Source organism: Euprymna scolopes, chromosome 13, assembly GCF_053919585.1.
Source record: "Euprymna scolopes isolate OS-2025 chromosome 13, ASM5391958v1, whole genome shotgun sequence".
Taxonomy (NCBI): Eukaryota; Metazoa; Mollusca; class Cephalopoda; order Sepiida; family Sepiolidae; genus Euprymna; species Euprymna scolopes.
Window position 1 is genome coordinate 66,987,216 of NC_136494.1, and position 13,128 is coordinate 67,000,343.

General features: G+C 37.7%; 1 protein-coding gene across 1 annotated transcript; it reads right to left on the reverse strand.

Annotated features, from left to right (window-relative positions):
* Positions 1-4,509: 4,509 nt before the first annotated feature.
* LOC145292274 (uncharacterized) lies at positions 4,510-4,953 on the reverse strand. The gene has a single exon (XM_080138598.1). The coding sequence runs from the start codon at positions 4,951-4,953 to the stop codon at positions 4,510-4,512; it is 444 nt and encodes a 147-aa protein (XP_079994724.1).
* Between the last annotated feature and the right edge of the window lie 8,175 nt (positions 4,954-13,128).

Below are 13,128 nucleotides of genomic sequence, written 5' to 3' on the forward strand. Positions count from 1 at the left end.
TTCGGATCATTAATAGGATTAATGGTAAATTATCTGACCAGTCCGCGTTGTTAAGACTCGTAGCCAAAGAAGTTTTTAGCTGTCTGTGATAGCGTTCGACGAGGCCGTTTGAGCAAGGGTGATAAGCAGTAGTCTTTATGTGGGTTGTTCCCAACAATTGGTTGAACTCTGCGAAGAGTTTCGATTGAAATTGCAAACCTCTGTCCGTTGTGAGTATTGACGGTACTCCAAAAATTGCTATCCAGTCTTTTAGTATTGTTCCAGCTATTGTCGCCGCCGATGTGTCTTTCACGGGTATGGCTGTTGGCCATCTCCTGAACCTATCGACTATGGTGAGAATGTGGGTGTGTCCTTTTGAGGGCGGTAATGGCTCCACCAAGTCAACATGGATATTGGTGAACCTGGCATCAGGCGCACTGAAAGTGCCCAGCGGTGACTTTGTGTGCCTGTGTATTTTATTTTTCTGACAGGATACACACGTCTTGGTCCAATTTCGAATATCTGCATTCATATTCGGCCAAAGAAAGCGGTCTGTTATTATTTTTACGGTGGCTCGTTTGCCTGGATGCGACATATTGTGAAAATGTAGAAAAACATGTCGTCTGATGCTTGGTGGTATGTATGGACGCAGTTGTTCTTTTGCTGTATCACAATAAAGTGTTGTTAGACTAAAAGGTACGGGCATTTCCTTCAGTTGCAAAGACGTTTTCTGTTGTACGTCAGTGAGTGTCTTGTCCGTCTTTTGTTCTTGTGCAATTAATTCCATAGTTAACGAACTGGAATTTAGTGAAGTTATCGCAGCTCGTGATAATGCGTCCGCCACGATGTTTTCTTGCCCCTTGACGTATCTGATGTCTGTGGAATATTGGGCAATATAATCAAGGTGTCTGATTTCTCTTGGACCATATTTATCTACATGCGTATGCAGTGCATATGTTAACGGTTTATGGTCAGTGTAAATACAGAAGTTTCTTCCTTCTAACAGATGTCTAAAATGTTTAATTGACAAATAAATTGCTAATAGCTCCTTTGAAAAGGTACTGTACTTTGTCTGTGTCTTGCTCAGTTTGGCTGAGAAAAACGATATAGGGGTCATTGTATCCCCTGTCAGTTGATGTATAACTGCTCCTACAGCTATGTCTGACGCGTCTGTTGTAAGTGTAAGCTTCGATTCTTCGCTGTCCTTAATATAATTCAATTTTGTGAAATTGACTAAGGCAGTTTTAGCTTGATGGAAAGCTTTTAAAGCTGATCCTTCCAGTTTTAATTGTTGGTTTTTCGTTTTGTTCTTCAATAATGACGTTAACGGTGCAAGGATTGTGGAACAGTTGGGTAAAAATCGTCTGTAATAATTAATTATACCTATGAAGCGACGAACTTGTCTAACAGACGTAGGTTGTGGAAAATCCGTAATGGCGCTTACTTTTTCGGGTAATGGTGATATACCATCCTTATCAATTGAATGTCCAAGGAAGTTTACTTCTTGCTGACTGAAAATACATTTGTCCAAGTTTATTTTTAAACCGTAATGGGATAGTTTTTGAAAAACTTGTTCCAAGTGTTGTTTATGTTCGTCGAGGTTTCTACTAGCAATTAGGACATCGTCCACGTAAGCGAATACGAATGGAAGGTCCCTAAAAACCTCGTCTATTAACCTTTGGAAGGTTTGACAAGTGTTCCTAAGTCCGAATGGCATTCTGACGAATTCGCAAAGTCCAAATGGTGTGGTCAGTGCTGTTTTGTGGATATCTTCATCCGCCACCGGTATTTGGTAATACGCTTTTACTAAATCCAGTTTGGAAAATATCGTGGCATTTCGCAGTCCGATTGCAAAATCGTGAATGTGTGGGATAGGGTATCTATCCGGTACAGTTTGTGCATTTAATCTCCTGAAATCGCCGCATGGACGCCATGTTGTCGCGTCTGCTTTCTGTACCATGTGTAGAGGAGATGACCACGCACTTTTGGAAGGTCGGATAATTCCTTGTTGCAACATGCGTTGAAATTCGTCTTTTGCGATCTTGTACTTATCCGGCTTCAGACATCTGGGGGTGGCGTAGACGGGTTGTCTATTCGTTTTAATATAATGCTTTGCATTATGTTTAATATTATCCGTGACTTTGAATGGCTGAGTAAGTTGTGGGTACTTTTGAAACAGCCGACGAATGTACGTCTCTTCAGGTAAGGCAAAACTAATCCCAGTAGACTGGTATTTTGTGGTGATACCTTTAATTACGATTTTTGTTTGGTTATCAGTCAGTGTGCGACTAGTCATGTCTACCGATAGATTAAACCGTGCTAGGAAATCTGCTCCTAATATTGGTGTCGTCACGTTGGCTATGGTAAAATTCCACGGAAATGTGCGGCGCAGGCCGAGATTGACGTCTAAATATTTTTCACCGTATCTCGGTATTTGTGTGCCATTAGCTGCTTGGAGGTGGTAAGGCTGTGGAATAGCTTTTTGTTTACGTAGAGGTGGTATCATGCTGATTTCAGCTCCAGTGTCTATTAAGAAGTTATATCCGTGATTATTGTCACGACCTTTAGTGGAAAATCCAGCGACAGTCGTCGTCTCTACTGGCCGGAATAATCGTTTCCCTGATTCTTGTTTTTAAAAGAACAAGGATAAGTGCAACGCCAAGCTTTTGTGTGCCGAATTTTTTGTGGTAAAAACAGATTTCGTTCGCTCGTTCCCGTGTGTTGCTTCGACCTCTACTAAGACTTCGTTTTCGGTAGTTCGATCGTTTATTAAATGAGTAACGATGGTTTATTTGCATTAATTCCTGCACTTGTCGAGTGAGATTTTCGACCGTCATTTTTAGTCCCAATATATCGTCGTCGCACGTCTGTTTCTGCTGTGCTTGTGCTGAGTTTACTTTGCGGTGCCTCAGATTTTCATGGATTCGATCTGCCATATCGGCGAGTTTTTCAATATTTGTCTCTTCCGTTGTGGGTGCTAGAATTTGTACTGTTGTGTCTGGAAGTTTATCCAGCCACAGACTTCTCATTATATTTTCGGACATTTTGTTGTCCCCTAGCAATGTACGCATGTATCGCAAAAGTTGTAACGGAGTGCGATCTCCCAATTCTACTTGGGTGAAAAGATTGCGTAACCTTGTTTCGTTTGAAAAGCCCGTCCGTCGTAAGATGGCCTCCTTAAGTTCGTCATATGGGTTGTCTTCTAGCACATTCTCCAATAAATCCGCCACCTCTTCGACGACGTCTGCCAGGAGTTTTTCCACCAAGTAACAGTATTTGGTTCGTTGAGACGTTATCCACTTTGCGTCGAAAAGGGCCTGGATTTGGATAAACCAGGTCTTTATGTTGGTAGGATTAAATGCTGGTATATTTACCGTTAACGTTGCCAGAGGTTTTTCAACACAGGAAGGTTCCATGTTTGTTTTCTTCGCTCGAAAGTGATTTCAAAGCCTTTAAACTGTCAACTGACTTTTACCGAGGACGCGGAGCTTGAAACTGTGGTCGAAAAAAAAATTGTTGCTTTTTCCGCTGAGTCATGGTTGTTTAATAGCTTATAAGATTCCGTTGTGCATATGATTTCTGCGTCGGGTCACCAACTTGTGGGGGTCGCCTGGCCTTTTTTTGGGAATTGACTTCCTCCACAAATAATAAAAATAAAAATAAGAAATCTTATGTGCAACACAAACGGAGGTTTATTTCCGGAATAGAAATAACAAACAATAACAAGCAAAACATAGTTCTCAATATTTCAGAGTTCTTTTTTTTTTTTTTTTTTCTTTTTGAGGTCATATGAAAGATGGAGAGTCTCTTTTTTTGTGTTCTTTGAATGTTCAAATATGTAACAAAGACAATATTAATGTTCGTCTGTTAAAAGAGAGTATTAATGCGCGGAGCAGTGGAAATGAAATAATTGATGTTTGCACACGTGGCAAGTCCTAATGAGAAAGCGTTGAATGAGTCGGAAGAGTTTAGAGACGAAAGAATGCTCGAAAGGCTAAGAGACTAAAGAGATAGATCTTGTGTTTGTGCATGTTTATATATGATTTGATCGGCTCCAAACGAGCTCTAGAAAATCAGTTTTAAAATATGTCCTAGGAGGAATTCCATTGGACGGAAGACATCACATGGGGTGCTTTCAACTACGTCCGCACCTTTGGTATATAAAGGTCACGCCGGAATTTGCGTGGGTGTCATTTTTCATTTTTTTAACGCGCCGAAACAATCAATTGCACTGCGCGCCTAAATTGTATTTAACGATTTTAAATTTGAATATTAAACTGTGCCAACTGGCACAAGTTCAATTCTAACGACTGTTCATGCTGAAGTTTTTTTTCCTTCGCCCAGATCCAAGCTGAGACTTGTTGAGTTGTGATTTTAAGTCGATTAGAGGCAGCTTTCAGCTTCTGGCCGGTTATTCCCAGTTTCGTAAGAAGCGAAACGACTGAGTGGCTTAAAAACCCATGACAACCCACTTCAACAGGAATTACAATACACTTCCAATTCTTTTCTATGTAATCGGCGCGTAGTGTTTCATAACGATTTCTTTCGTTCATGTGCGTCTTCTACATTCTCCTCCCAGAGGACAGTAAATTCTATCAGGAGGACACTCTTCTTTGTGTCAGACCATGCTACAATGTCTGGTCGTTTTTCCATTTGGATTATGTGGGCTGGAAATTGTAGAGATGTAAACAGATCCGCTGAGATTTTCCAGTCATTAGCTCCATTCAACAACTTCACTTCAGAATTTTTCCTCCTCACTTCTTTGTGAAACTCGATTGTGGGTTGCTTGACTGTCACTGGTTGTTGGTTTGCTGACTCACATTGTGTTCTCAGTAATTCAATAATTATCTCCAGTACCTGGTTATGTCGCCATGTGTACAACTGAAGCAATTTGGGGCATGCGGATAGCACATGGCGCAGAGTGCCCCGATCATGTTTACATGAAAAACACAGGTCTGAATCGGTATACTCCATAATTTTAGATTGGCCGCATTAGGCAGAAGATCATACGTAGAATGAAGAAGAAATGATATCACCAATAGTTCCATCACAATTAAGGATTTCCACGATAACTTAATTGGTTCGATGTCATTCCGTTTTATCCATGCACATTGTTTGGCCTGAGCTACAGCAACGGCTGTTCTTTGCTCCTCCTCAAACACTTTGACATCTTCGAGCACCATATTTTTTTTCCTTTGGACTCTATTTCGAGAATATTTTGTTAGTCGTACTGCCTAGTTCAGCTCTGTTGGATTGAGTGACGCCCATTATATCCTTTATTCGTAAGTTACATTCCGCCTCCCGAGTAGTCTTACTGGCCGACCATTTTGTCCCTGATCTTATTTCTGGGTGTATTTTTTTAATGATTTCGTCAGCTGAGTCCCTCCTCATCATCATAAGGAGTCTCACTTTTCCAACTTTGAACTCTTCCACTAGGGAGGATATTAGCAGCTGTAGGTTTCCAGCATTAGTATATAGGCCTATTTTCGAAAAACAAGGAGGAACTCCAAGCCACTTGCACAGGTATGTATTACACACCTGTTGAATGCGTTCAACACGAGATAGTGCAATTTCATATATCTCTAAGGGCCACACATGCATGGTAGTAGACCATGTTGGTAACACCAAGCCTTCATACTTCCGGGTAGATCTGTCTTTTAAATTGACTTAAGACCCGTTAAAGTTACTTTTTGGATTTCTATACCCCGATGTCGATCAGTCAAGGGGATTGAGTACATGCGGCCAAGGCTTTTAACCGGAATCTCCCTAACTGTTGGGATTGTATCACTCCCAATTTTGAAATAGGTTTCCCTAATAGATCCTTTGACTAACGAAAGGCTTCAACTTTTCTTTGGTTTAACCTTCATGTAAAAAGGTCATGCTATTTTTGTAGAAGTGCATCAGCATCAATTTTGGATGGGACAAGAATAGTGACGTCATCCAGAAAATCTCGGGATTCACGGAGATTCACTCATCACTCCTTTTGATGTTTGCTGCACCACGCAATATGATTTCCATTGCTAGAACGAAAAGAAGTGTGGAAATCACACACCCCATCATAATACCGATCTCGAGTGCCTGCCATTTTGTGGTATAGTTTTTTACAGTAAATTTCATGAAGGATGAGTTAAAATATTTCGTAATAATTTCACTCACCTTCTTCGGGAAGTTAAAAAATTCCAGGGCCATTCAGATTAATTGGTGCCGAACTGATCCATATGCATTTTCAAGATCCAGCCAAATTACATGAAGTTCCGCTTTATTTTTTTTGGCCAATATTTGTGAATGTGCCAGACATCTGGGGAAACCGGGTATTCCGGCCTTCTGGACAGATGAGTTCACATACTGGTTGCTCATCAGGAAGTGTGTCATACGAAAAGTATTTTCCCCTCTATATTTAGGAGGGGATATAGGGCGAAAATTTGTGATCCCTTTCGATTGCATCTCCTTTGGTATCCAAATGCCATCAGCCAGACCCCACTCCTGTGGTACAATACCCTGCCTCCAAACTTGCCACATGAGGACAGTGAGTCTCTTGAGGATGCCTGGGCAATTTTTATATAGCTTGTACGATATTCCATTTATACCTGGGGAGATACCAGCACGGGCCATATGGACAAAGTCTCAGACTTCTCTCAGTTCTATTTTGTCATCCTTAAATGTTACCACTGAGTCTTTGGGTTTTGGTAAGTCTTTTAGATAGGACATTGGGGTACTGTTTAATTCATCTGAATATGTCAGCTTCAAATGACTTTCGAGTTCCTCCCTTGGTACATCTAGTTTACTACCACTCTTTGACTGTGAAAAGTTTCTTTGCAAAAACATAAGAATTTTTGTAGAATTTTTTCCATGCCAGGCGTTTCTTCTTTCGATGTTTTCTTTGATTCTCGGCTCTGGATATTGCCAAAATCCTCTTTTGTATATCGTCAATGATATTTTGAATTTCCAACTTTTCATGGACAGGGGCAGCTTTTAAATGGCGCCTCAGCATTCTCTGCTCACATCTTAGCTTTCCTTTCTGTGCCTGCCATCTATTTGGTCGCTGTTTTTCTTTTTTTTATCTTTGTGTGCTGCTACACCAAACCACTCCCTACAGACGTCATATGTGATCTTACTGAATGCTATCATTTGTTGATCAATAGGACCCTTAAGATGGGTGGCGAGTAAAAAAAAGAGCTCCTGATCTAAACTCTTCCACGTAGCTGTTTGATTACCCTTGGGCCACTGAATTCTTAGCTTACTTGGAAAGTCTCCAGGCCGTTGTCGCTCAGCAATGGGCTCCTGAATGCTGTGGGGTTGTTCCTGATTTATAAACCCATCAGTTGATTTACATTCTCCAATAGAAGAATTACGTTGCTTGCACCAGCATGCCTTGTGGATTCGTAACCCTCGCAAGCTGTTATATTTTTTCCCCGCAATCACATGTTGTAGCCAGAGACATGTCCATGTCGTTTCATATATCTCTATGGTGAACTAACCTATTGAACCACAATAACAGGTACAAAATTACGAAATCTATTAAATGCATCAACTAAATTGCTTTTTTTTCTTTTCTCTCCCTCTTCTAAATTTAGAAGCAAATGTCTGACAACTAAAATCCATGAAAGGAGAGAACGAAAGCACCCTCTTCTTTTTTTTTACCAGTGATTATTTATTTTTTATTAAGTTCGTACCTGATGATTTGGATAGCAGTATTAGACTTTGGACCGTGTGAGGATTAGTTCCTTTCTATGACATTGGGAGTCAAAATAAAAACTTGATCAGATTAAATATGAAAATCGGTGAAAATTATTGACGATTTTTCTTTTTTTACTAATGAAACATATTTTTTTATATATTAAGATAGTAAACAAAAAAGCTATTGATCACAAAAGTATGGGGGAAATACTGACTTCATGCATAATACTATCCTTCATGGCATTCTTCAATGTCATTTTAGTTTTAATGTTTAAAAAAAATAGAAGGAAAAAAAAAGCTCAAAATGTATGGGAGATAATTTATATTATCTACCTTTTTTCCATTTTGAAGTATTAAGGTCGTTATATAAAATTGTCTCCCTTGTAATAATCTACTTTGCTCAGATAATTATTTCCAGAAGGAGACACATATTTTTAGTGTCAACAATCATGTAGCAAGGATAAAAATGGAAGAAATAAACAGTCGGAACAAAATATCCATTTCTTTTCCAGATATAGTGCTATTTTTGTCATAAGGGAAATCCGAGAATATCAAACACTCATATGTTTGAATATATGGTTAAGTGGCAGTTTTAGTCATTTATCGCTCACTCATTTTCTGACCAAATTTCAAACAATTATTACAGTTTATAGATCACCTTCTCAGCTACAATGTGCAAAAAAAAATTATTTTCGTTCAGTAAAACAAGTTATGATGAATTTATTGGTGTTCAGAATTGTAAAAAAAAAAAAATAAGGTGAGCAACGTTTTTTTTATGACTGATTTCCCAAGAAACCACATCGTTTCAGCGACTACTGTTGCTACCAATCCACCGCTCTCTCGAAAAGAGAAGTAACAAGTGAAACAGAGAGAATGAAAAAGAGATAATGGGGGGGGGGATTTTATTGAAGCAGACGAGTGCCGTACATTGTTATTACAGATTTGTATGTTAGGTTTATGGGGATGAAAAAAAAAAAAAAAGACTGAAATTAAAGAACAAGTGAATTTACCGGAAGCCTGGAAAAATCAGGGATTACAATAGAAAAATGCGAGCATGAAAAGTAATATGGTTAAGCTTAAACATGGAAAAGTAAAGAATTAGTTGTAAAAACTGGAAAAGAAAAGGATAAGATATTCTAGTAAAAAATAAATTCATAACTTAAAATATTGCAGCATTAAGAGTTTTTTTAATTCAATTTATAACATTATATAATCAATTCTTAATGCTACAATATTTTAACTTATAAATTTATTATATTTTTTACTAGAATATCTTGCACTTTTCTTTTCCAATTTTAACAACTAGTCCTTTACTTTTCTATGTTTCAGCTTAACCATATTACTTTTCATGCTCGCAATTTTCTATTGTAATAACTTTATTGTATTTATTTGCTTCTCCACTAAAGCAAATTAGGCACAAGGCCGTTTTTAATGTGGGGTAAAAACTATCTCCCCTAAAAGTAGGCAAAAAAGGAGGCACTCTGGTTACCAAAAATAATAATTGTCCCAGTATAGAGGGTTTCTCCTCCATTGACTGGGACAAATTACCTTAAGTGCAGCATCTGCAGAACAGATACTACACTTTGAAGTATTTATTTGCTTCCCCACTGAGCAAATTAGGCACAAGGCTGTTTTTTAATGTGGAGAGAGAGGGAGGGGAGAGGGAAAAGGGGACTAGCTCCCGATGGGTGGGAAATGGGAACTGGATAGTGACAATTGGTATGAAGGGTTGCCCCTACATTGACCAAGGTCTTATATGTGAGGCTGCCCCCACATATGGTCTTTGCTTGCAGTATCTGCCGGAACAGATGGTATTTATTTGCTCCCCCACCGAGCAAATTAGGCACAAGGCCAATTTTTAATGTGAGGAGTGAAGGGAGGGGGAAGGGAAAAAGGGTACTAGCTCCCAAGAGGTGGGAAATGGGAGCTGGTTAATGGTCAGGCATGTGGGGTTGCCCCCACATCTGGTCTTTGCTAGTCATAGCTAGTCATAGCTTGCAGTATCTGCCGGAACAGATGGTATTTATTTGCTCCCCCACCGAGCAAATCAGGCACAAGGCCGATTTTTAATGTGAGGAGTGAAGGGAGGGGGAAGGGAAAAAGGGGACCAGCTCCCGAGAGGTGGGAAATGGGAGCTGGTTAAAGGTCAGGCATGTGGGGTTGCCCCCACATCTGGTCTTTGCTAGTCATAGCTAGTCATAGCCTGCAGCATCTGCCGGAACAGATGGTATTTATTTGCTCCCCCACTGAGCAAATTAGGCACAAGGCCGTTTTTAATGTGAGGTAAAAACCAGCTCCCCTAAAAGTAGGCAAAAAGGGGGCACTCTGGTTACCAAAAATAATAATTGTCCCAGTATAGAGGGTTTCCCCTCCATTGACTGGTACAAATTATCTTAAGTGCAGCATCTGCCGGAACAGATACTACACTTTGATCCCGGCCCGAAGGCTAAGAACTTTATATATTTGATTGAAACCATCTTTCCATAAAAAAAAAAAAATTTATAAGAAACAATAGCACTCTGATTCTATTCTTATCAAGACAGATTTCAAAACCAATTGAATCTTTTCAATTAATCTATTGAATCTTTTGTTATAGTTTTGAAACAAGTTACCAGATCAGATTAAGGTCATCAATAGTGCAGAATATCTTCAGATAAAATTAAATGAAATATAAGGTACTTGTGCAGAATAAGAATTTCATTATTATCTTCTCGAATTTTGATGAAAATACTTGAATAATAAGCAAACAGAACAATTATTTCACAAAAACTTTAACAAAATTTATGTATTTATTTTGATTAACTCTACATACATATTCACAGTTTATGTGAGTTGGTTTCTGCACTCTAGAATTTTCCTTTGGATTTCAGCTGTTTTTAGTATTGCTATCCATTGTATCTTCTCAGTCACAACGACGACAGGCCATACACAAGTTCAAATTTCTTCCATCGTTATTATTATTATTTATTTAATTTTTAAAAACATTTTCGGGGTTGTTCTTCATGTTCCTTTCAATTTGCTGGCGAGTTCCATATAATTTCTTCATTTCTCTGTCTCCTTGATATTTACTCTACAGTCTGCTAGGATAACAAAATCTATGATCCAGCAGGATTTTTTCTTCTTGTTAACTATTATATTATACTAGACTACCCGTGACTCGTTGGGTCAGTATGCTATATTAGCTATGGAATAAATGTATGAGCGTGACACTTGTGACGTAAAGGAAATAGCTTTTTGTGACATAACAGAAACATTTCTATGAAAGTATATTAAAATAAAAACAGAATATAGATAGATTTCTATGAGTTGTTCTGTTTATAATTGTTTATTTTTGAAAAAAAAAAACCCCAAAAAACAAACAAACTTACAGCCATTGAATTATAAGTAGTTTGCCATACGTATAGGTAAATGTGCACTGAATAGATACCATAAAACTTAGAGTTAAATTCAAATTTTGATATATCTTTTAATTTAAACGCAAAAAACCAAACAATTGGGACGCTGAAAACGTACAAAATAAAACAATGTTTTATTGTTGCATTGATTATTTATTTGTAAAGCAAATCAAAAAAATATTTTCGGGATTATTTATTTATGTTGTGAAAATGCATGAATGTTTTTTTTTAAGAAAGGTGTATTAAAAATGGAGAATAAACTTTAAAAAAAAAGTAAGGGATGGGTAAATCGCCGTTGTAAAATGCTCTTATGGTTGTCAACGGGTTAAAGTAGATTTATTTGTAGGAAAATTGCGTTAAAATAGCTTAAACGTAATACGAAAATGAATGATGTAAAAAAAAATGTAGAAAGTATTAACAATTGTTTATTTGGATAATTTAAACACGAAAAAGGAAAACAAAACAATTAGGATGCTGAAAACGTACACAGTAAAACAATACATTTTATTGTCGCGTTGATTATTTTTTATGTACGTATGCGCAACCGAAAGTAATAAACCGGATGTCGGGTTACAACACCCGTTACAAGGTCATTTGAGCTTTATAGATTATTTCCTTGTTTGAATGGGTTTATCTGTTTTTTATTCTTGTTGTTTCAAAACTTTTGATTTCCATTTTCAAGTACTGCTACCAGTTTGTGTTTGTTCCGTTTGTGTGGATGTTCAAGATGCAGCTTTTTTGCATGGTTCCCAGTGTACTGCTGTCACCACCTGGTCATATCTAATATTATATTCTTTTTGGGGCTAGTTTGCTGCATTCACTTATGTGGTTTACTGTTTCGTCTTTTGTTTACAAAGCCTACGTTTGCTATATGATATAATTAAATAAAATACACAGAGTTCAAAATAGACCTTATAGCATATTAGGGGATGTTCTTTTCTCTTCCCCACAGAAGAGATATTGCAAGCTTCTGTCTACTTTCTCGCTATTTTCATGGCAAGTGCTCATCTGAGCTCCAATCTATGGCCCCATCTGGCAAAACTTTCACGAAAAACACTCATCTAGCTGAAACACTATCAATAATTCCCCCCACTCTTTATCTGGGCCTTAACCTAAACATAGATTTCATGAACAAAGCTTTTTTCTTAGAACTGCGAACTGCACACCTGTGGAACTGTCTTCCGTTTGCCTGCTTTCCAGCTGATTACAATATGGTCGTCTTCAAGTCCAACATAAACAAGTTCTTGATGAGCCGTTCCCCTTAAGTAACCCAATTTACCAAATTTCCACTATTAACGATTCCTATGATATTGTCCCATTGACTCCTGTACACTCTTTAACCCTTATCCTCGAATGTTATCAGGGATTTGATAAGCGGTGATCCCTTTGTTAAAAAAGGGTACTTGTACGGAATTTCATTACTTACGGAGATTCTCGAATCTTGATGTAAATACTTTAATTATAAGCAAACAGAACAATTTGTTGCAATGCTAACAATTTATTCAACAAAATTTGTATTTTTTCTTGATTGACTGCGCATATAGATGATCTCTTTCGCATACATATCAGTGGTTTGTTTAACAGACAACAAGGAGTTTAAACTTGTACATACTTATACCTTTTTCTTTTGCAGTGAGAGATTACTTTAGATAAAACTATGAACCGTGAGATTTTTATAACATATTCATATTCATTAATCGTCTTTTTTAATGTGTAGAAATATGGAAGAATTTAAAAGCATAATTATGCATCAGCTTTCGAAACTAAAATTGAAACATAAAAATTGACCATACATCTAGTATAAAATAAGATCCCAGAACTGAATTAATAAAAATACAGAAATTGAGCAGTGAAATTTGTAAACGATATTTTACCCCAAAGACCAGCTAGCTAAAATTTGGCGAAGTTGTACAATTGTTAAAATTTAATCCAAAAACATATTTTTTTCTACAAACGTTACAAAAAAGTATTATGACTTTTACAAGCATAATTGTGGTGTAATTGTTACTGGTTATAGGCTGTGTGGTTAATTACTTGAAGGCTGTTCGTTGCATATATATTCGTGTGCATACGTGTG